The 25552-nt window shown below is 35.1% G+C and overlaps 3 protein-coding genes across 4 annotated transcripts; 1 reads left to right on the top strand and 2 right to left on the bottom strand.

Moving 5' to 3' along the window:
• The first annotated feature begins 1468 nt into the window (after positions 1-1468).
• Positions 1469-3518, top strand: LOC133801521 (uncharacterized). 2 transcript variants are annotated; one of them, XM_062239752.1, is made up of 4 exons: positions 1469-1902; positions 2098-2169; positions 2426-2489; positions 3278-3518. In XM_062239752.1, exons 1-4 carry the CDS (start codon positions 1786-1788, stop codon positions 3511-3513), a joined length of 489 nt encoding a protein of 162 aa, XP_062095736.1. In that variant the 5' UTR covers positions 1469-1785; the 3' UTR covers positions 3514-3518. The 2 variants fall into 2 exon arrangements, 1 of the variants encoding a protein (XP_062095736.1); XR_009876888.1 differs by having other exon boundaries at positions 1474-1902; positions 2085-2169.
• A 7820-nt stretch (positions 3519-11338) lies between these two features.
• Positions 11339-12193, bottom strand: LOC133799738 (uncharacterized). Its single transcript, XM_062237739.1, has one exon. It carries the CDS (start codon positions 12191-12193, stop codon positions 11339-11341), a length of 855 nt encoding a protein of 284 aa, XP_062093723.1.
• A 4149-nt stretch (positions 12194-16342) lies between these two features.
• LOC133800551 (peroxidase A2-like) lies at positions 16343-19109 on the bottom strand. The gene is made up of 4 exons (XM_062238546.1): positions 18894-19109; positions 18594-18785; positions 18339-18504; positions 16343-16954 (listed from the first exon to the last, which is right to left on the bottom strand). Exons 1-4 carry the CDS (start codon positions 19101-19103, stop codon positions 16491-16493), a joined length of 1032 nt encoding a protein of 343 aa, XP_062094530.1. The 5' UTR covers positions 19104-19109; the 3' UTR covers positions 16343-16490.
• Between the last annotated feature and the right edge of the window lie 6443 nt (positions 19110-25552).

Below are 25552 nucleotides of genomic sequence, written 5' to 3'. Positions count from 1 at the left end.
TGAGTGGAATTCACAAGGGAAGAATTCATACATTTACAAGGGTAACTATTGACTATGGCTCTAGTCAATTTTTGGCATTCACAATGTGAAAATATCCTAAGCATTTCATCTTATGCACGCAGGTGGAACTTTCCAGAGATTATTCATGATCTCATATCTTGATGATGAGATACTTGTACCTGTACTTTTACCAAAAACTCTTTCCATCAAAGTATAACTTGATGATGAGATATTTTTGCAAGCTCAAATAGGATTCTGTTAGTTATGTTGCTCTAAATATTTTGCTATATGCATATACCAGCTTTGTATTGTGTTATAGACTATCAACTGTATTGAATAAGGCTTCTTGAGTTTAATATTATTAATGAACCAATTGTTTAGCCATAGCTTTTTCTTTCTATATATAAGAGAGGACTAAATCTTTACAAGAAAAGCAAATTATTCAACATTGCTTGGTTCTTTAATACACTTCACAACAACTTTGATAGTCATGATTTTCCATACAAATGAATTTCTAAGCTTTAACTTGTGAATGAGCTAGATGACAGCTTGCTTCTTGCAGCTAGCTTCTTGGACTATGCTAATTGATTCCATGTATTATTTATTATCCCAAATCATATTTAATTTCTCTTTTAAAATAAATTATTTTTCATGTATTAAATCCAATTTTATTGTTGATACAGTAATCATCTACACATCCTATTTTCAATTATTTGGTCGTCCTTTTGGTGTATTGGTTATTCCAGTAAGTTTTATTGATTATAGGCTGACTTGTCTTGATGTTCGTTCTATTAGCTTTGTGCATTGAAATAGTGAGTATTTTGGCGGTCCTCGTTGTATTGTTGTTGGTCTAATACTCATAATACTAACTAATTTGAGTTGTTGGGCTCAGTGTATCAATTAGCATGATGTTTAATATTGTGTTTAAAAAATATGTTTTCTTTAATCTTTTTATGGCAAGGGGGATTAAGAAGTTTCAAGAAATCTTTTTGTTGTTGGTTTAATATATATGCTCATGCTTGCTGATTTTTGTTGAATTTGATGATTGTGGTTATTTTTTATTTAAGATATATATTGGTTTCATTAACTTTTATTGTGCTCAAAATGTGAGTTTCCAAGGTTAGACTATGTTCTGTTTGTCAAGGGGTCAGGACCACACGTAATTGATTATGGTTATGTAGATGGCAAGCCTCTGAAGGAGGTAGTTGTTTGAGGTGCTCAGGTTAGTTTCCTTTCCATCAGTTTATCAACATTATTAAGTAAAATCAGGATTTCTATGGAAACATCTGATTGAAATATTTGTATAAGGAGTTTTACTTCTCAAGTTTTTGAATTTATATTACGACTGTTAGAACTATTAGCTGTTTTTTTCTTAAGAAATGAGTAGTTGAAATGTGATGTTAAAGATATGGCTTTGGTGACACTAAATATGACATGGACCTCTTCAAACTTAATATGATTAGTTTGTCATTTACATCCATTCTTTAATGCAGTAATTTCAAAGTTACTACCTTTATTCTCTATCTCTCTCTCTTTTTAATTATAATAACATAATAACAATTATTATTACTATTACTACCACTTTGCAGTCATTTATATTAGCATGCTTAAGTAATGTAATGACAATCGAAACATCATCTCGTCTGCTTTATATTAGCAGTCACACACAGGTAGAAATTCAATTATCCTGTGTTTTTTTTTTTTTTTTTGTATGAAGATAATTTAATGTTTGGTTGACGAATTTTTCTCTATTGGTAAAAGCAGATCCTTATCATTCTGAAAGAAATGGGCTATATATTGGCAAAGGAAAAGCAATGTTGTCAAGGTCTAGAATCTTCCGTGTGCAGCAAGGGGTTGCTGTGGATATGTGTGAAAGAGTATTCAAACTCCCTTCATTTTATGGTAAATATTTTATTATAAAGACATGATGGATTGGATAAATGCGTCATTTTTTTCTCAGTAGTCATTTGGCTTTGGACTGGATAGAGCTCTTGTAAACTAATCAAAGCTAGCCTGTGATGGTGGTCATTTTTTTCATTGCTCTGTTTCACCATATTATTTACTTATTTTATTTTCTTTACTAGTCTTCCCTGGCAGGGATTAAAAGCAGGTACGAAAAAACAGAAATACGACAAGATCAGTGAAAAGAAGATGCTTACTCCTATAGAGGTATGATCTTAAGCTCTTGCAAGTAGTGTAGGGTGAAGTTAGCATTTATAACTCTCATATGAGAATATGGTATTATTAGCTCATTACAAATGGTTGGTGGTGAATTTTTCAGCTCAGTTCCATTGATACCATGTACTGTTATTTTTTAAAGTAAAGGCATGGGAGATACTGATATGCCTACTACTTTGACAGGTTCTTTGTTTATTCTATATACTCTCTCTTATCCATGTTTATTCTATTTTTCCCCCTTTTGTAGCAACCAAGTGGGAAACCAGTTCTAAATCCTGGGCCATCTGCAAAGAGAATAGAGAGACCTTCAGGTTTGTTCTTTTTTTTTCTTGGAAACATCCACCCTCGCTGCCCTAGTGGATATTGTTTGCACATATTGTTTGCACATGTTTAGAAACTCTATTATGTGGTCAGGGAATTTTTTAGCCTTTTTCTCCTTATTTAATGTTGAAGTTAAACTAATTGCTCATTGTTTTATGGTACTTTTAAGTTCCCCTTTTTCTCTATTTCTCCTGTTCTATTTTTCTGCTGAAAGTGATATGTTTGATAACATAAAAAAATCAGATTTCTTCAGGCATTTGTGTGCTGAAACAATCATTTGTTGTTGTTGCTGTAACTCTAGTGAAACATTATACTATATTTATATATATATACACACAATTCATACTTTCATGTATATTAATCTCTCTCGAAATGGTTTGAGTTTGAAATTCAAAGTTGTAGCTATGTGTGTTTTATTATGCATTCAAATTTGGAGCATTTGAGTATGAGCTATCTAATAAAGAGGCATTTAAGTCAAAGTAACATAAATACTATCTATTGGATTCACTAAACTAACATACATTCTATTTCAATTTACAATGCAGCTAGAGAATATTATATTTTGCCATCTCTTTCTTTATAACTGTTATAATATTAGCTAAAGAAAAAAAAAACAATTAAAGACAGAAATTTCTTTGATTCCTCTTAGCTCTCCTTAAATCCCTAAATCCTAATATACCCAAACCAGCTCCCTATACCACTGCTGCCTCTTTGCCTCTCTCTCCTCATGCTCAATCTCGAATCTATCGCTCCTTCACTCACTCTCTTTCACACTTAGGCTCCCGACTCTCTCTGCTTAACAGAAGCTGCTGGAGCACACCACACCGGTGGAGCACTCTCTCCATTCCATTAAGTTGTTGGAGCATGTTGGTACGAGTCACAGCAGTGCGAGTCATGGTGCTCTGTCTTCCTCACACAAGTCACATCAGTATCTCCTCTGCTGGAAGGAAGAACCCAGGCAAGAACATCTCTGTGAGGTATTTTTTATGGAGATTTCAATTTAGTATCACATAATCAATGTATCATTACTATATCAATATATATATTTATAAAGTGTTTGCTAGATTTGGCCAAAATCAATGTATTAGATCTAAGTTTCTAATTAAGAATTTGGTATGTTTGGTTAAGTTGATGCGATTTAGTTCCTTTGGACTTTGTTGAGTATTTATGAGACAGGGAAGATTACTAATAGCTATTTAAACTTTATGGCAACTTTATTATAGGTTGTTTGGGGGTGTGTGAGTTTGTTTGTGTTTCAAGATTGTAAATATCTAGGTAGAGGAGTATTTTTCACATTGTATGGTAGAGGAGTATTAATCATTTAATTTCCTATGTGGTTGAGCAAGCCGATGTCACAATGGAAACAAGAGCATAATGAATCAACTTTTTTTATGTACTCTATTAGTTTACTATTAACTTTAAGTTGAAGCATTAATTATTTAAATTTTGTTGTAGCTAAGAAAATGGACTCACAACAAAGACAAGTGCACAAAGGATGATGAATTGAAGGATGGAGCAAGTTTCATGCATGATTTACTTTTGTGTATCTTGTAATGTTTTTGTTTTTCATTTTTTGAAGTAAAAAATGTTCAAGATTATAAAATTTTATTATGTTATGCTTTTAAACTTAAAGTTAGAACTAAGCTCTCATGAAGTAGACACATTCATGATTTGAATTAGTTATTGTTTAATTTAATACTTATGGTTTATCAATCTATTGAGAATTACATTTTATGATTAATTTTGATTTTTTTTATCAAAATACAATAATAAAAATATTTTAATTAAAAAAACAACCTTGTAAGTATACTTATCAAAATAAAATTTAAAATATATTATCCACACTAAAGTAACAAAATTTTATTACTAGACTTTTAATATGTTATGATTTAGAAACATATTATAAGCGTAACAAATCGTTATGATTTATATAATATAACAAACTAAAAATATTATCAAAATAATCAAATGTAATAGTTGAAAAGTGTTATGCAAAAAGTATAAGATTAAACATCAAATATATAATCAAATACTCTAACTAAATGTTATTATTTGAATATTATAGCAACTAAAATGTGTTATTGAATAGTTTAAGATAACATCGAACATAACATTCAAATACTGTTATAGAAAAGATAGGACTTTTAATAACAGGGGCTATGTTAGCTTTTTCAGAAGCGTTATCAATACTCCCGGTTAGAAGTTTTTAAGTGTTATGAATACTATTTTTTCTTGTAGTGTATCAAAGTGAGAGGGCAGGGTAGTTGATGTAGTGTACCCTGGGTGGACAGCCAAATCCGCATATTCATTCCAGATTAGACTGGGAAATGGCTGGCCTTAGCTCCCCGTAAGCTTAGTCAAGTCAGATTAGAATGCTTTTGGGTAGAAAATCGAGTGTAATGGCAACAGGACTATGTATGCAGATTGCGTGTAGTGGCCTTGTTGCTGCGATCCACTGAGGTTCAGCCCTGTGCCACTCGGGTTTGTGTGTGAAGCGAGATGTTGTATCTTACCATGCACTATTTTTTGTATGCTGGTAAACATTCTCTTTGTTCTAAGGAAACCCTTAGGTGTAGAGAATGGCTATATTGGGATTAAAGGTTCGGTAGGATGTTTAAACAGATGGAGAACTGATAACCACAAGTGTTCAGATAGTCACTTATTTATAGTAAGAGTGGTAGGTGGTTTTAAGTGCACGTGAATAATGTTTGATTCTCATATGGGTAGGTAAGGATATATTAAAATATATGTTTGCTAGTATCTCTCGGTGTGGAGCGAGTAAACTGACAGTTGTCACATGAGTGTCATCGTTATGTTGTTATAGTAAGGAATCCTTATGCAAAATCGTGTCAGCAAAAGCTGAGTGTGGAAAATATACTTAAAATAATGTGAAAAGGGAAAGTTGTTGTATTACTTTTGAATTACACAGTACAACTATTAACAATAATATTGTTTCAAAGACATTGAATTCCAAGTACGAGGTAAAATTTTCCCACTACGTACATTTATAAGAGTATAAGACCCTCTGCCTAATACTTCCACGATTTCAAAAGGCCCGTCCCAATTTGGTTCTAACTTCCTTGTGTTGCCACTGACTTTGCGCAGAACCCAGTCGCTCTTCTAAAACGTACGTGAGTGGACTATTTTGTTGTAGTAGAGTTTTGCAGCCTTTTGATAATTTTCTTGTCTTAATTGTGCTATCGTTCGCAACTCTTCCAGGAGGTCGAGGTTGTGCGTCAATTGTATGTTGTTTGTGGTCTGATCAGAAGTGATCTCTGTTCGAAGTGTAGGTAGACCCACCTCTATCGAGATGATATCTTCTGTTCCATATACCATGGCGTAGGGAGATTCGCCCATAGAGGACCTTTATGTTGTCCTATATGCCCATAACACCTTTGGTAGCTCTTCTGCCCATGCTCATTTTTTATCTTCCAAGTTTTTCTTGATGTTGGCAAAAATAACTTTGTTGGAAGCTTCTGCTTGGCCATTGCCTTGTGGGTAGGTGACAGAGGCAAAACTCAATTTTATCTTGTATGTGCCACACAGCTCCTGTACTTTGGCATTTTGGAATGTGGTTCCGTTGTCAACGACTATCTCTCATGGTATCCCAAATTGACAGATGATTTGCTTCCACACGAAGTTCGTGTTGTCTGTTTTGCTGACCGTGACGTATGCCTCGGCTACAACCCACTTAGTGAAGTAATCGGTGGCTACCAGAGCATACCGTTTTCCTCCAGCAGCTTTAGGTGTTAGGAACGAGTTTCCTAATACGCAGCGGAATGGTGGTGAGGTTGGCCCAGTGTACAAAAAAAATTTGTAACATATTTAAACTACCATTAAATATGCGGATCCATTAATATACATACATTAATCATAAGCAAGTTAAGGATAGCATTCATACCTCTTGAAGCCTATCAAGTGTCCTTGCTATATTTTTGTATTTAGAACGATCTTCCTATCCAAGCTGCTCCCACGTACTCACACCAAGATCTTCCAAAGCGTTCTCTACACCTCAAGAAGTGTGTGGGCACTTAGAGAATGAAGGATAGTTTATTTGTGATTCTACTTGATGTACTCAACACATGAGATCAAGAGAATAGGCCTGAGAATTGGTTCTTTATTTTCAGGGAGAGAAAACTATCGTTCTATTTTTCACAGAGCGAATAGACTGAGTTGTTTCACTTCTCTGAATATTTTCTGATTAGTAATACTTAAAAGAAAATATTCAAATTTTAAAAAATAAATATGTAACCATTTTACAATTTACTTTTTAATTAATTAATGAATGAAAAAAAACCAAAACCCAAATTTTGAATTATCCATTAATTAATTAATTAAATAAATAAAAATGAAAATCTTATCCCTGAAAATTACCCTACACGCCACACACAGCCCATGGATTGTGTGTGCACGTGTAGCCTCCCTAATTTTAGGGATGTTAGTTTTTTAATTTTTTATTTAATTATTTATTCAAACTTCTTTGTCAGATAAGATCTAACAACCTGATAACTAATTCAAATTTGAATTAATATTTAAATTAATTATCTTTTTAATTAATTATCAAATATAATTAATTATTTGAATAAATATTAATCTTTTAAATTCAAATCCAATTTGAACTTACCAGATTATTATCTCCCACTCAAATAAAGATATTTAATTAATTCTACCAATTAATTAAATCCAATATTTTTGAAAATAAATATTTAATTTATTATAATTTCGAAAATTATAATTAATTAATTATTTAATTAAAATTTGAAATTAATTTAATTATTTAATATAATTTCGAAAATTATACAATAATTAAATATTAATTAATTTTATTAACTACAACTAATTAGTAATTAATTAATTAATCACTATCATCATATAATTGCATATTTGGCATGAAGAACAAATTTCTTCTTAAATATGTCTTTAAACTATTTTTCCTTTCATATCAACTCTTACCTTGAATAGTGTTGATAGAGCCGCTATGGGGACCTATGGACCTATAATTCCAAGCTCCAATAAATTTGAGATTATTAATTAAACTCTTTAATTAAATAATCTTAATTTATTAATCTCATGATTATTCCACTATAAATATGAGACTGCACTCTTATAATTATAGACATTTCATTTACTAAGTACTTTTAATCATAAAGCGTCCATTGATATAATCATTGCATACAACTTGATCCTCTAATAATGGTTCATAATTAATCGGGAATAAAATTATCGTTTTACCCTTTTAATTATCTCTTGTTTCCTTAAGTACCATTGACTTTACTAGTGAAGGTTAATTCACAACTAAATTATGAATTTGAGCTCAATAACCTTTCAGTCCCAAAAGTCAACCCTTAAGAGAACCATCATTCAATCTCTTGCAAGAAGGCATAGATTCCATATCTGTATACTATGTCCCCAGCCATCTACATTAATGAGTTCCCAAAACAAAAGTTTCTAGCCTGATCATTCTGAGAGACCCTAACAAGTGAATCAAAGAACTCATATAACATAAACAGGAGTTCATATTAACTTCAAGATTAAGATCTATTTGTATATGATCATCAATTGATATATTTAATTAATACTTCAAAACGATGTTTAACTAAGTATTAATAAACATATCTGGTCCAGTTCTATATATTCTCTAATATATAAAGCACCTCCACTAAAGTGTCCTACCACACCAGTGATCCGGATCTAGATCACATGTATTCATAATACTAGTGGACCGTACTTGCAGTAATTAATCTAACGATTCCACTTTATTTTACTGCGAATTATTCAAGTTCATTTATCTCAAACACAATCCTCCCGTACCAATACGTGTTTGAGATCACATATATGAACTTAGGAATTTTCCTGATATTTACATAATATTATCACAGAATAATATAGTCCATAAAATATATGCATAACAAATTCAATTTATTTATTTATTTCACTAAAACAATGTCTACTACATATGCTTTCAGGGCACATTTCCAACATTAGGCAGCTCCCCTGCCACGTCCATACCCCACTTTACAAAAGGCCAAGGTGCAATGATGGAGTGTAAAGTTTGAGTGGGTTGATGGATGGTTGGTGCAAATCGCTGGCACTTGTCACATTTTTTGGCATAGTCACGTGCTTCTGTCATCATGTATGGCCAGTAGTACCCTGCTGTAAGTGCTTTGTGTGCCAAACTTCAGCCCCTAGTGTGGTTTCCAGATGCTCCCTCGTGTATCTCTTCTAACAATTGTTTAGCTTCTGATGGACGTAAACACCGAAGATAGGGGCCATCGAAGGATTTGCGGTATAACGTTCCACGGATGATGGAATAGCGTTGGGCTCAAAGACGCAGAAGTTTAGCGTCTTTCAGATGAGCTGCCAGTTCAGACTTAGACAAATAACGAATGATTGGATCCATCCTGCACTCAGGCTCTGATGAGGTTGAGAAAACTTCCAGAACTTTGGGTGATTAGCTTGTGTATATGGTGGAGCACCGAGAGCATTCCCCTGTAGAGGCTAATTTGGCCAGGGCATCAGCCTTCTGATTCTGTTCCCTCAGTACTTGTACGAGTTCAAACTGGTGGAAATGTGACTGTAAGTCAGTTACCCTTTGTAATAGGCTAGCCAGATGGGGTGCCTTGGTGTCGAAATTCCCAGCCACTTGTTCTATCACGAGCTTTGAATCCCCTCTGACTTTCAATTGTCTAATGCCCATGTCTCATGCTAGCTCTAAACCATAAATCAGAGCCTCATACTCAGCTTCGTTATTCGTTGCAAATTATTCTAACCGAATGGCTTCCTTGATTTTTAGCTCAGGGGGTGCTTCTAATATGACGCCAATACCGGCTCCTTTGGAATTAGATGCTCCGTTCGTATGCATTTTCCATACCCATTCAACTTTTGATTCCAGCAGTTCAGGCAATGTATCTGGGGTAAAGGATTGTATTTTGACCAGGAAGTCAGCAAGTACTTGACCTTTTTCTGCTTTTCGTGGCAAGAACCGTATATCATACGTCTCGAGTTCAATTGCTCACTTGGATAATCTACCAGAGAGATCGGGTTTATTCAACACTTGCTTTAGTGGATAATCCGTATATACAATGATGGTGTGGCTTTCAAAATACTGTCGTAGCTTCTTCTTCGCTGTGATGAGTGCGAGCGCCTACTTTTCCATCATGCTATAGCGGGTTTCAATGTCTAGTAGCATCTTACTGCAGTAGAACACTGACCTCTATCGACTAGCGTCTTCTCAAAAGATCACAGAACTCACGGCAAAGTGTGAGACAGACAGGTACAAGAACAGATCTTCGTTGGCGATGGGAGAACTCAGTATAGGAGGAGAGCTTAGATAAGCTTTCAATTCTTCAAGTGCTTTGTTTTTTTCTGTTCCCCAGGTGGTGTTGGTAGACTTCTTTATGCATTGCAGAAAAGGCTGGCAATGATCGGACATGTGTGATATGAACCGGCTTAAAGCTACAATTTTGTTTGTCAGAGCCTGGATATCCCGAACGGTTCTGGGTTCTTTGATCTTTGAGAGTGATGCAATCTGGGTTGGGTTGGCCTCGATGCTTCTCTGGCTGACCACATATCCTAGGAATTGTCCAGAGGACACCCCAAAGGAACACTTAGTTGGATTCAGTTTCATTTTATAAGTGTCGAGGATGTCGAAGCATTCAATTAAATCATCCACATGTGAAGAACTTTGTTGAGATTTGACGACCACGTCATCAATATATACCTCCATGTTTCTCCCAAGAAATGAGGAAAAAATCTTGTGCATCAGCCTCTGGTATGTTTCTCCTGCAATCTTTAGCCCGAAGGGCATAACTTTGTAACAGTATAAGCCGCCTTCTGTTATGAAAGTTGTATGGATCCGATCTTCTAAGTTCATTGGGATCTGATTGTATCCTGAGTAGGCATCGAGGAAGCTCATTCTTCCGTAACCTGCTGTAGGGTCGATCATCTGATCAATCTTTGGTAGAGGGTAGCTATCCTTAGGACATGCTTTATTTAAGTTGGTGTAGTCTATGCACACTCTCTTTTTCCCGTTTTTCTTTGGGACCACTACAGGGTTGGCTAGCCAACTAGGATACAGGCATTCTTCGATTGCTCCTGTGCTCAGAAGCCGCTGTACCTCTTCTTGGATGACTTGGTTGATTTCAAGAGCAAACCTCCTCTGCCTCTGCTTGACGGGTGGGAAGCTATTTGATATATTGAGGCTATGACTCTTGACAGAGGGGTCTATTCTGGGTATGTCGTGTGGAGACCAGGCGAAGGTTCCAACATTGGTTTTGAGAAATTGGATTAGGGTCTGCTTTTCTTTTTCAGGAAGTTTGGTACTTACCAGCACTATTTTAGATGGGTCAACATCATCTATACAGATTTCCTCTAGATCATCGAGGGTGGTCTGGGGCTTTTCTTGATCTTCCTCTAGATCTATGCCTTTGAGACATGCTGGTAAGTCATGCTGTGATTGCTATCTGTCAGGATTGTCATTAGGGGGGAGGTGCCAGAATTATTTATTTATTTCTTTCAGGGTAAGGAAGCATTTCTTGGCCTGCTTCTGGCATCCTTTTATGTCGATGGTATAGCGTCCGTTGGGTGAGTGGCATCGCATCACCTGATGCAAAGTTGAGACTACTCCCTGCATTCTGTGGATCCAACTTCTTCCCATGATGGCGTTGTAGCTTGTGATGGAGTCCACGATGAGGAAGTCCACAGGCAAGGTGCGTTCTGTGGCTACCACGGTTAATCGAACAACGCCCTTTGGGTATACCCTTTGGCTGTTAAATCCCAAAATGGGTGTAGAGGAGGTCCGGATCTGATTTTCTTCGAGTCCCATCTTCTGGAAGGCTTCCTAGAAAAGAATGTCAACCCCACTGCCCCCATCGAATAAAACTCTTCCCAGCTGGAAATTGTCGATTTGTAGCGAGATGACTAGAGGGTCGTCATGGGGCAGGTGCACTCCCTGCAAGTCGTCTTCAGTGAAGGTGATAGCAGAGGCTGGATAACATCTGTCCTCTGAAGTGACAAGGTTGACGGTGTGACCTAGTGATCTGTATCGCTTCACCCATTCCTCCATCCTCTTGTGAATTTTGGCTGCATGCTCTTGTTCCTCAGTGAGCTCCATGATCCTGTGTATCATGGGGACTTGCTTGAGAGGTTCTTGTGAGCTTGTTGTGGCCGTACGCAGGGAGTCTGCTGCTAGTGGTGCTGGGGCAGAAGCAGGGTTGGGTTGTGAAGTGCCGGGTCTTCCTGTCCCTTTAATATACTGGGTTAACCATCCACTTCTCATGAGGGCCTGGATCTGATTGTGGAGGTTGTGGCATTCGGCGACTGTATGGCCATGATCTTTGTGGAAGAGGCAGTACCTGTTTTTGTCTCTTCTGTCGGGAGGAGTGGTAATTTTGTACGGCTCACGCCAGATAGGTCTGTCTTTATTCTCGTCATAAATGACTTCCTGAGGGACGGTGTATTCGAATGTGGGGTATCGTGGTGATTCTCGATTCTGTCTTGGCCTTTTCCCTTCTTTTGCGTGGTCCATTTCCTGTCTCTTCCTCTTGTCGTCCCTCGTAGGCGGGGGAGGAGGGTTATTCGCTGGTGGAGCGGAGATAAGCATAGATTTCTTCTGTGCACACTCTCGAAATTCCAGGACTTTGAAGATGCCCTCGGCACGGATCTGAATCTCTGCCATGTCATAAGGTGGTGTCATGGTGAGGTTTTCGTGTAAGAGAGATCCCACCTACAAACTTTTGATGAAGAGATTAGCTACGGTGACTGGGTCGACGTCGTGGATCTGATTCACGAGGTCAATGAAACGTTGTAGGTATGACTTTGGATGTTTATTTTCCCCTTGCTCGATCCGATAGAGATCTGCCATTGTTCTTGGTGCTTCACGGTTAGCACTATACTGTTGGAGAAAGACTCTGTAGAGGTCACCAAAACTGTTGACAAAACCAGGTTTTAGTTTCCTGAACCACAGCAAGGCCGGCCCGAAGAAAGTCGTGGAGAAAACTTTGCACTGTATGGCTTCGTTGAAGGCTTCTAGGGCCATCTTCTGTTGGAATTGGAACAGATAGTTTAGCGGGTCTCCCTTTCCATTAAACGCGGGTAGAGGAGTGATTATGATGTCTCGTGGTTTGTGCTCGTTCTGAATCCACTCTGCGAAGGGAAAATTCTCAGTGGTTCTTGATACCAAATTCATGTGCTCGGTAGCGTGAGCGGATCTTCCATCCAAGAGCTTCTGTATCATTTCCCGTATCATCTCCTCTTTCCAATTGTCTAAGAACCGGATGGAGGGGGTACGGTCCTCAGCTTGTGAGTCTTGCGCGGCCTGTTGTGTGGTCTGTTGGGGCCCGATCTCGGCGGCTGGCTGAGTTGACCTTGTGGGCTTTGCACTGGTTCGCGCACAATGTACCGCTTGTCTCTCCTCGACCCCTTAGTGAAGACGGGTTGGGGAGAGCAGTAGGGGACCCTGGGATCCTTCTCTGATGTGGTGTGTGGTTCTTCGGGGGGAATTGATGTGGTCGATTGGAACTTCAGGTCTACCAAGGTCAAGATTATCATTATCTTGGGTGCTGTGCGTAGCTTCGTTGGACTTTCGCAATGCAACGATCTCAGCTTCGAGCCTTGCCTGAGCTTCGGTCAGTGCTTTAATGGCTTCGTCGGATCTGTGTTGGCTGGCCTCCAGTAGGCGACACATTCTGTTAGTTTGGTTGCTTACATCCGCTGGTAGGACGACCTGCGTGATGGGACCCGACACTCCATTGCCTTTTGGGGGCATGGATCCAAGGTTCGAGAGGGTCTTGGTTGCGAGGAAAGAGTTCTTGATTCGACAATGTGGCTAAAAAGGAAACTTCATTCCCACAGACGGTGCCAATTATTGATGCGACAAATCTTCCTTTCTATATTTGGAGGTATTAGCCGACAATAACTGGTTTTCTGATCCTGTTCCAATGATGATGATCGCTTTTACAGTCGTTGATCCATCGGGGGTACCTGCAAGAAAGACACTTCGATGCCTAAGTCAGATTTTTTTCCGATGCCATTGTTCGAATTAGAATCTAATATTTATAGAACAGAAATGTGAAGTGGTTAGTTGGTTCAACTGAACCCTTGAATGGCGGGGGAAAATAATTGAATTTCCCCCCAAGATGAGATGATTTTAAATTAAACACGGAGAGGTCAGAGGCACAGACTGCCTCTGACCCGTAGCTTCTGTCTTCGGGGCTTCTATAGATCAAAACGATCCGTTTTGATCATATCGCAAATGAGGAAGGGTCTTTGGGCCGAATATCTTGGGCCCAACAAATGCCCCTCGACCCAAGCTTCGAACCGATGAGGCACGCTTATTCACTCGAATCTTGGGCCGACTCTTCAATGCCAAGGATTTTGCCTAAAGTCGTCATTCCCTTTAGATCGAGGCGTTCCGCAAGTACACGATCGCATCCCTGACACTTCCCACTTAGAATTCAATGCTAACACGATTACCGAGTGAAGCACTCGATTAAGGAATTTCATTTCCCATTTAATTGGTTTAATTCTTATTTCAAACTTCTCAAACTTTACTCTAGCCTTTCAGAGAAGAACTCGGAGGGAAGAAACCCTAAGATTAATCACCCTTCTATTCTCACAGCAAACACCTCAATATATAACCCATATCCTAAATATGGAAAAAAATCACTTGACAAACTTTTTGGAGCGAACATTTGATATACCTATTATTAAGCTTTAAAGACATGCTATTTGAAGCTCGCTATGCCAAAAAAATTATCTTGATCATATTTGAATCAAGTTATCCCATCATCTCTAGTCCCAAATAACAGTATAAGATAAAGCAAGGATTTGGTTTTGGTTGCCCATGCTTAACACATGGGTACCAATCTCTCATACAAAAGGAAAAACTAATATTTAGTGATAATTTTTTAGTCACAATATAATTTTTTTTTGTGACTAATGTCACCTTTAGTCACAACAAAAAATTGTTTGGGACTAAAAGTTAATATTTAGTCATAATTTGTCACTAATGTAATTATAGTCAAAATCTATAATCATACAATGATAAAAAAATTTGTGACTACGACTCATTTGGTCATAAAAAATTGTAACATTGTGTCTACTAATTTTAGCCAAAGACATTTTAGTATGGGCATGGGCATAATGATAGATTATAGTAAAAAAAAAATTTCACTTTTAGTCACAAATTTTATTTTGACTAAAGGTAAGACTTTTTGTAGTGCTCAATATAACAACCCTTGTCTAATCTGTCCAGCTTCATGAGTTTGTCAACCCTGCTAGAGAAAAAAGGTCAAATGTAAAAATTTCCCAAAAAAAAGTATAATTGAAAACAAAAGAAAAATTATTTGGTTGTAAAATGTAAATTTTTTTTTTTTGAGAAATCAAGTGTATTATATAAATTTCTCTTTTTATTATTAATATATATTTTAATGTTTATTTTATTTATGCTAAAAAAATGTTTCTTTTATTTAGAAATCAATTAATAAACTTTTTTTCTAAGAAAAATATGATGTGGACCATTAACAAGCTGACACATGTTAATTAGCTTAGTCAGCTCAAATATGACTTAACCACTTTTGTGGTAACAGATATGCACCGTTTATATTAACCTTGTGATAATGCCATAAATATCCGTATTAGAAATATATAATAATAAGGTATAAGATTTGCAATATGTATTGAGCGAGTAATGCATAGTACGTATTCATACTTAATTAAGTTAGAAATTAATTAATGCTGAGAACCACATACTCCAAAATTATATTTATCACTTCAAATAACACATTTAAAATGAAGTTAAGGATCATATCTTATATATATATATATATGATTTCTATATTTTTTCTGATTATTTGTTTGGATTCTGTATTTTAAAAAATTTATTTTTAGATCTTATATTTTGTAAAATTGTTCAAATAGACTACTAAACTTAATTTTTATGAAGAAAATTGAATATAACAACGTAATTATTTTATTTTTTGTTCTGAATTGTTTGTTTGGTGAATTATTAGTAATTTCATATGAGAAAACTTTCACAAAAATCAAATTTAGAATTTTATATAAACAATTTTACAAAATATAATTTCAAACACAATGTCCAGTCGGGTAATAAGAAAAAACATAAAACATAAAGTGAAAAAAAGTATAAACTCATATATATATATACTAGATACAATTAACTTGCAAGGTAAGTTTACTTAGTTTTATTTATAGAATTTATTAATTACTTTTATTAAATTTATATTAATGTCATATAAATTTTAAATAAATATCTTATTTTAATTAAATAATTTATTTATTTTTGCTTAAGTTTATGTTTGTTCTAGTTTTTGAATTTGGGAGTGACAATAAGAGATTATATATTATATGTTTAATGTAATATTAAATATTATACGTGTATTTTAAATTTAAGTTTTTTGCTAGTTTTTTTTAAAAGTAATTTGTTGCTAATTGATAGCAGATTATATTATATGTTTAATATGATATTAGTTTATTAAATGAGTTTAAGTTTAATTAAATTTTATTTAAGTTATAAAACGTATGATTTTATTATTTTTAAATAATTATCATTGTAAAATATCTCAAAAATATCATATTTTAATTTATTTAATTATTTATTATTTTAAAATAATTATCATTATAAAATATCTGAAAAATGTAAAATTTTAATTTGTTTAATTATTTATAATTTTTAAATAATTATTATTGTAAAATATCTCAAAAATATCTTATTTTAATTTTTCTAATTATTTATTTAAGTTTAAGTATTTACAAACTACCGTTAAGTATAAGAATATTCTGTTAAATATAAGAATATTCTCTTAAAGTTAACATTAAAAAATAAAAAAACCGTTAAAACAAAAAATTTCTGTTATCTAAACACTTATTATATAGAAGAGATATATATTCATAGAGAGTGAGCTTATTATTATAATTAATAATTTGTAGTTGTAGGGATGATATCACTTTTAAAATTATAATACCATAATTAATCAATACTGAGCAACCAAACCACCAGTACTTGATGATAAACCACTTATATCTGCATTGACCCTTCGACAGTTTGACCTAATCTCTCCTTGTGAGCCAGTCGAGACGTTAATATTCCCCATCTTGATCATTGACACCACAAAGTTGCCGAAGAAAATTCTTTCGTCGGCGCTGAAAGCGTTGACAATATCAACAGTGTCGGCTCCAGTGGTTGAGAACAATTCTTGATCAGTTTGGAGAACTCCATTCTCGGACTGGAGATTGGAGAAGTACTTGTTATCGAAAGTATTTGGAGTCACAGGATCGAGATCAGTGATGACACTGTCGTTGCCACCCTGAGGACATAACTGCCTTAGTGCATCTAAGAGGGTTGTGTTCAGCGTTGGGTCAGGATTGTTTGTCCCGTTGAAGTTGTACAGTCTGAAGTTGAATGTTTGACACTTGGCCCGTCCAAATGTGTGGGCCCCTACAATTTATTTTTTTGATCAAATTACTGAAAATAATACAAATCTTTATACGACACCTTTCTATATATATAAAAAATATATGTTACAGTATATTATGTACAAGACCCAGACTTACACACCTATATATATATGTGGACAACTTCTACAATTGAATATAGTTGGTACGTAGCATTTTGCTTGATGTTATAAAAAGTATATAAAAACGACATTATTTAGATAATATGTCTAGCTACTAGTAAACAGGTACATTTATCTTTTTTTTTGTAATTTTATTGAATTTCAGAAGATGTCATTGTACGAAAACATAGTGATATTGTAATTTTACGTTTATGAAAGAAACAAAAAATAGTTTTATTGTTAGTATCAAATTAAAAACTGCACAATTTTTCTTTGTTAATCAATTTTAATTCCCCATATTGTCCTATAATAATTATAGGGAAAAGTTGAGAACTACCCATTTTTAGGAGTAGTTAACTAAAATTAGACACTAAATATATTTAGTTGAATTTTACCTATTATTATCATGAGATTTCCCAAATTACCCTTATTTGAACACATGATTCTAAGTATTATTGTAATGTGTATTATATGTATCATATTATAGTTAAATTTGAAATACATTATAATTTTAGTGTGTTTAAGGAGAAAAAAAACATGTAATTGAAGGGTATAATGAGTACATCAATTGAAAATTTGGGTACTAAAATAAGAGTTAAAAATAATGTGTAAAAATTAAAGTAGATCGTTTAAAATGGAGACAGGATCTAATTTCACATAATTATACTAGACGTTTGATTATTGTAGTTATATCTAGTTGAATCAATTTCTATTATTTAATTGCAAAAAAAATAAAAAAAGTCAACTAGGGTAAGTATGATACATGAACACGAGCATTGATGTAAAACTATTGGTCATTTAATGTATTTAAAATATGAACATATGCATCATGTGTTCGGTTTATCAAATAACAATAATAAGAATACGGGTGTATGATTTTTTATTTGACGCAGAATAATCGTCAATAATCTTAAAACTTGAATTCTTTATAACTTTCACAATTGTAAAACAATAAAAAACACATTAGCATATCATATATATTCGGATATATATATATATATTCTTTCTTTGCTCTCCACATTTTTATTTACTAAATATTCAACAATACACTTATATTAATTTATTACACTTATCATTATTTTAGTTGGCAAACAAATTTTCATAATAAATAGTTTACCCATGCGCTAATTTTCCAAGTTATTACACATTAAATCTATAGGGTGACTAAAGCACAATTTTATTTTTTATGGTTTTCTTTTACCACTTTGGAGAAATACAGATATAAACACACAAACTAAAACTAAACAAAAAATAAGAAACACGTACCGGAGAGTGCAACCAGATCGGTGGAGTCAAGGCCTTGTCTAGAGAACTTTTCTTTGAGTTGGTCAAGAGTCTCAAATGGAGCTGGAAGGTTTTCATTGGCAAGAGTTACATTCGCTATTAAGCTATCCCTCCTTCCTAATAGGGGAAACCATGCAGGGCCTCCTGACTACAAAACAATACAAATTTATTCAACATTATATCTTAATATCAAAACTTGAGATCGATGTAGTGCTGTTCGGTATGGTATGTACTGACCAAGAGGACAGATTCTTCAGCTGCGATGGCTAAAATATCAGCACAAGAGACAACACCAGGACAAGCATTCTCCAAGGCAGTTTTGATATTATCCACAACCGCAAAACCTCTAGCCGAGTTAATATTTCCAAAGGCTTCCTTCTCGCTCACTATGGTATCAGTGCTGTCCAACAACAACGATGCATCACAACCCTAAAAATATATTATCAAATGAAAATGTCAGTCACTCACAAAAGCTACTAAAAAAAGCATTATCAGATATGTTTATGAAAATAGAAAGGAGTGTGTCTGTATTTTTACAATGACAAAGCAATCGTGGAAGTGAAGGCGAATAAGACTGGCAGCAATACGAGGATCAGTCTGCAAAGCTTCTTGAATGACCCCTCGTACAATGTTGATCACACTTGGGCAACTTTGGCTGTAAAAGAATGGAGAGAGCTGAGCAAACCCTCCAACCACAAAACCAAGGCAGCAAAGGCTTATTACCAAAATATATTGTGAGCCTGCCATTTTGATTCTAAGCCCTACTCTATATTTGATACAAAATGTGCAAATGTTAGCTTTATATATATAGGCTGAGATCAACCACAAATGTATTAATTATTGTAAACCAAACATTAAGATAATCATAAAGCTAATTATGAAGATAAGCCAAAAACAAATATGAAATAGTCAATTGCAAGATCATTGAATAGATACGTAATAATATTATGTAGGAATAAATTACGGATAGGAGGGATGTTTCTCTTCTGCCTGCTTAGATTTTTCATTAAAAAAATAATAATGGGTTGGAAGAAATAGAGAAAGTCTTTGATAAATTATATTTCTATAGCTGTCTTTTTCCCCTCTTTCAAACAATATTTTGATTTTTGTTGTATTCTTCTTCTAGTTTTGAGTTATTTAGTTCAGGAGTTATCTAAGGCACGGAGATATAGTTAATATATGTTTCTAGTTTTACTATGAGTATTATCTATTAATAATTCTACTTTTTTAATTATTGGAGGCTGCATACGGGGTTTGTTTGAATAAAGTGTGAAGTATTTTCTTCGATTCACATGACGTACGGAAGAAACTACTATGGTATCTTTCTTTCTATTATTATTATTATTGTTAAAAAAATAAACAAACTATAAACAAATAATTATTCAACAACATCTATCTTTTTTTCTTCTTTTTCATTTCAGGTATTTGCTTTTCCTGTAGCAGCATGTATATATATTGAGATTAGACCGCTTACAAGTTTTGGTGTAGTGTGTCAATGTTATTTTCCCTAGAAGCCAAAATATGTGACTAATGCCATTTTTGTCAATTTGTCATTCTGTATCTATAATCTATAAATCTAGTGTTCACACCTCTTATTTCTCTCTCCACTCTTCGTTTAATTACCTAATAAAATATATAATTTTAATAAATTGACATAAATATCGTCCTTAATTACTAAAAAATAATATAAATATATTTTTAGTATGTAATGACCCAACTAATTCTAAGATTTTTCACCATTAAAACTACTATATATAGACATTATTCTTAAAAAAACATAGACACGAAACCTTCACAATTTTATTAAAAACTATAAAGTAAATGTTGAAATTCATAAATTCGGGGTATGAGATCCCATTGTTTGAAAAATAAAACATAACTTTAACTTAATTAAAATTGTTTACAAAACCAAGTGCGGAAAATACTTAGAAACATAATTAATAAAAAGACTGAAAATAATGTCGTCCTTGAATCGTTCACGCAGTCCATTGAATCCTTTCTTCCTCAATACACAACCCCAAGCTGCCATGAATCCTTCCGTTGCCATAACTATTTTTGTGCATACATAAAAATAAAGGAATGAACCTAATGTCCAGCAAAGAAAATCTACTAAAAACATAAAACATACACATAAATTATATCATGAACATATACTATGAACATATGTCATATACTACTACAATGGCCATTATACTACTTGGAGCTTGTTAACTAAGCAAGTCATATGCCCAATAGATTTGTGGGGCTTGCTAGCCAAGCAAGTCATATGCCCATAAATTATTGGGGCTTGCTAGTTAGACAAGTCATATGCCCAAGGTCAATAAACATACTATACATAATGTAACATACAATAACATAAGATAACATAACATAAGTTAGCATAATATATCATATAAGCATACAAAATTCTATCATATTTTCCTTACCAATACTGGGATATGAGAACAAGGACGGGATTCGAAACACTCCTAAAACCAATAATAAGAAGGTGAGTATTTCTAAAAGAAAAAGGTTATAAAGAAATGAAATAAACCACCAAAATGAAACTTACCGAAAAGAAACCTTAAGTTCAAAGAACATAAATACATAACCAAGAATGGAAAAGAGCGAGTTAGGATTTGAATGAAAACTAAAGAAAATTAAAGAATTAAACTGAAGTGAACTTAAGATTAGGAATACCTTTGAATGTACTAGAACCGAACTACACCTCGATATTGGAAACACACTATTTATATTACTTCCCAAGTGTTTATAAAGCTTAAGATGATTAAGCTTATACCCCAACCAAGTGTTTAACACTCTATAGTAATCCTAGCAGCTTGAAGGCTCTAAACACAGCTTGAAGAATGAGAGAAATTGCTGGGTACTAGGTCCTATTTATAGAGTTCAAGGTGTGGAAAGATCTTCTTTTGATTGAATAAAAATAATGAATATTAATTGAAAAATATTTGAATATTCGTTCAATAGAGGCTTAAGACTCGGTCAAAACGTTAAGAGGTTTATCAAGAGGTTGAGTGTTGAATTGAGCTCGGTTTCAAATTCATTTGAAAATGTAACCCTAGAGCCGATATATCGCCCATTGTAGGCGATATATCGCCTGGGCTTATATTCCGAGGGTTCGTCGATGTGTTTGTGCGAAGTTCACATGTTTTTCGTATTCCCCGTGTGGTGATATATCGACTCCGAGCCTGTGATATATCGGCATACGTGAATATATTAAACACGTAATTGCACATTATCAGCTGAATTTGAAATGATAAAACAGGCTAGACTGAGTAATACGAGATTCCAGCAGGTTCTGGAAGGGTCTAGAGCTTCTAAAAACCTCTATTTCTGAATTATCCACTTAAATCCTCAAATAAACAAGGTTGTGACAAATGTCATGCTTCTATTGGTCTTGGAAGATTCTAGAGCTTTCTTGAACTTTCTTTCTATTTAAACTATAGTTAAATCCTTAAATAAACATGCACACGACAATTGTCATGTTCTTATTAATCCTATCTAAACCTTATAGTATCATATATGACATCTTTATAATCGGCTATATTAACCAAACCTTATGTTATAATTAATATTCTTACACTATATGCTAAACTTATAAAATCTTCAAGTGTTGCTACAAGTGTTCAACTAAGTCCCGGCTTGAACCAAAATCCACAGTAATAAACATACTATAACTACTACTAACTATCTAGCTAGCTAAGTAAACATTCCGGGACTCTACAATTCTCCCCTACTACAAATAATTTCGTCCCTGAAATTTACTTACCAAAAAAATCCAGATATCGAGCTTGCATGTCCTCCTCCAACTCCGTCGTTGCCTCTCGTTCAGAACTATTACTCCATAGGACTTTGACTATCGGAATACTCTTGGACCGTAACTGCTTTATCTCTCTATCTAGGATGCTAACCGGTCATTCCTCGTAACTTAAGTATTTCTGAAGCGCTAATGTATCATACTTGAGGACGTGAGATGAGTCTGACACATACTTTCGTAGCATCGAGATGTGGAACACATTGTGACTATCTGCTAATGCTGGCGGTAGGGCTAATCTATATGCAACTGCTCCCACTTTGTCTAATATTTCAAAAGGACCTATAAATTGGGATCTAAGCTTGCCTTTCTTCCCAAACCGCTTCACACCTTTCATAGGAGATATCTTTAGGAAGACTTGATCTCCGAATTTGAATTCTACATCCCGCTGCTTGGCATCCGCATAACTTTTATGAGCTTTTCTAACAGCTTCGGGACCAAGAAGCTGCCTTTCTCCTACCTCATCCTAGTGTAACAACGATCGGCACCTTCTTCCATAAAGTAACTCATAAGGCGCCATCCCAATCGCCGATCGGTAGCTATTTTTGTAGGAGAATTCTATCAGCGGTAAATACTTACTCCATGATCCTCCGAAATCAAGTACACAAGCGCGCAACATATCTTCTAAAATTTGTATGGTACGCTCGGACTGAGTGTCTGTCTAAGGATGAAATGTTGTACTAAGACTTAACTTAGTACCCATGGGTTGCTGTAAGCTTCCCCAAAATCTCAATGTAAACACCAATCCTCTATCGGATACTATTGTTTTAGGGATTCCATGCAACCGTACTATCTGTTGGACATAGATGTCTGCGTATTGATCCGCTGTGTATGAAGTCTTAACAGGCAGGAAATGAGCTAACTTGGTTAGTCTATCTATTACTACCCAAGCTGAATCAAGCTGCTTATTTGTTTGTGGAAAATCTGTCACAAAATCCATGGATATATCCTCCAATTTCCATTCTGGAAAGCTAAGTGGGTTGCAATAAGCCTCCAGACCGCTGGTGTTCTGCTTTCACTTGCTGACATACTAAGCATTTAGACACATACTCCGCTACATCTTTCTTCATTCCTGGCCACCAATACAACGCCTTGAGGTAGGAGTCATCTTGGTCGACCTTGGGTGAACTGAGTATGGGGTATTGTGCGCTTCTTCTAAAATCTTCATCTTAATTCCATGATCATTCGGCATGCATACTCGATCCTTATATCTCAATAACCCTTGACCTGATATTGAGAAATTCATGGCCTCACCTTCTCTAACTGCATCCATATCTGCTACTAATGTGTCATCATGCCCTTGCCCAATCTGTATATCTTCTAACAGACTTGACTGGATAGACAAGTTAGCCAGCTTACCGATGACTACTTCTATTCCGGCACTGATCAGCTCTTGTTGTAGCGGCTTTTCTATTCCGGATAGTGCTACTATACCTCCATAACTCTTCCTACTGAGCACATCAACAACTACATTTGCCTTTCCCGGGTGGTATAGGATTTCGCAGACATAGTCCTTCACTAGTTCTAACCACCTGCGCTGCCTCATGTTGAGTTCCTTCTGAGTAAAGAAGTACTTTAAGCTTTTGTGGTCCATATAAATCTCACACTGTTCTCTATAAAGATAATGGCACCAGATTTTCAATGCAAAGACCACCGCTGCCTACTCCATATCATGTGTTGGATAGCGTTGCTCGTACCCCTTCAGCTTCCTTGAGGCGTAGGCTATCACCTTGTCATTCTCCATCAGCACGCAACCCAACCCTTGCTTCGACGCATCACAGTAGACTACAAAATTGTCCTTGGGTGTCGGTACATAGAGTACTGGTGCTGAGCATAACTTATCCTTCAGCAACTGGAAGCTCTCTTCACACTTATCAGTCCAGTTGAACCTCTGCTACTTCCAGGTCAGGTTGGTGAGCGGAGTGGCTATCTTAGAAAAGCCTTCTACAAACCTCTGATAATAACCTGTTAATCCCAGAATGCTCCTTACCTCCAATGCGTTCTTTGGTCTTGGCCAATCCTTTACAGCCTCTACCTTAGATGGGTCTACTGCAACTCCGTCCTTGGATACAATGTGCCCAAGGAATGCTACTTGCGAAAGCCAAAACTCGCACTTCTTGAACTTGGCATAAAGTTGATGCTCCTTTAGTCGTAATAAGATAAACCTAAAATGTTCCTCGTGATCGACTTCATTCTTTGAGTATACTAAGATGTCATCGATGAACACTATGACGAATTTATCCAAGTAGTCCTTAAAGACCCTATTCATTAAATCCATAAACGCGGCTGGAGCGTTGGTAAGACCTAAAGACATAACTAAGAACTCGTAATGCCCATAACGAGTTCTAAAGGTTGTCTTGTGAATGAACCATTGCTCTGATACCAACTGTAATGACCCAACTAATTCTAAGACATTGGACCATTAAAACTACAATACATAGACACCATTCTTAAGAAAACATACATAAGAAACATTCATAACATTATTAAAAACTATAAAGTAAATGTTGAAATTCATAAATTCGGGGTATGGGATTCCATTGTTTGAAAAATAAAACATAACTTTAACTTAATGAAAATTGTTTACAAAACCAAGTGCGGAAAATACATAGAAACATAATTAATAAAAAGACTGAAAATAACATCGACCTCGAATCGTTCACGCAGTCCATCGAATCCATTCTTCCTCAATACACAACCCCAAGCTGCCATGAATCTTTCCGCCGCCATAACTATTTTCGTGCATACATAAAAATAAAGGAATGAGCCTAATGCCCAGCAAGGAAAATCTACTAAAAACATAAAACATACACATAAACTATATCATGAACATATACTATAAACATATGTCATATGCTACTACAATGGCCATTATACTACTTGGGGCTTGTTAACTAAGCAAGTCATATGCCCAATAGATTTGTGGGGCTTGCTAGCCAAGTAAGTCATATGCCCATAAATTATTGGGGCTTGCTAGCTAGACAAGTCATATGCCCAAAGTTTATAAACATACTATACATAATGTAACAAACAATAACATAAGATAACATAACATAAGTTAGCATAAAATATCATATAAGCATACAAAATTCTATCCTATCTTCCTTACCAATACCGGGATATGAGAACAAGGACGGGATTTGGAACACTCCTAAAACCAATAATAAAAAGGTGAGTATTTCTAAAAGAAAAAGATGATAAAGAAATGAACTAAACCACCAAAATGAAACTTACCGAAAAGAAACCTTAAGTTCAAAGAACTTAAATACCTAACCAAGAATGGAAAAGAGCGAGTTAGGATCTGAATGAAAACTAAAGAAAATTAAAGAATTAAACTGAAGTGAACTTAAGATTAGGAATACCTTTGAATGTACTAGAACCG

Source organism: Humulus lupulus, chromosome 9 (genome assembly GCF_963169125.1).
Source record: "Humulus lupulus chromosome 9, drHumLupu1.1, whole genome shotgun sequence".
Classification (NCBI taxonomy): domain Eukaryota; kingdom Viridiplantae; phylum Streptophyta; class Magnoliopsida; order Rosales; family Cannabaceae; genus Humulus; species Humulus lupulus.
Note: the sequence above shows the minus strand (reverse complement) of the source record. Positions and strands in the feature narration are given on the sequence as shown.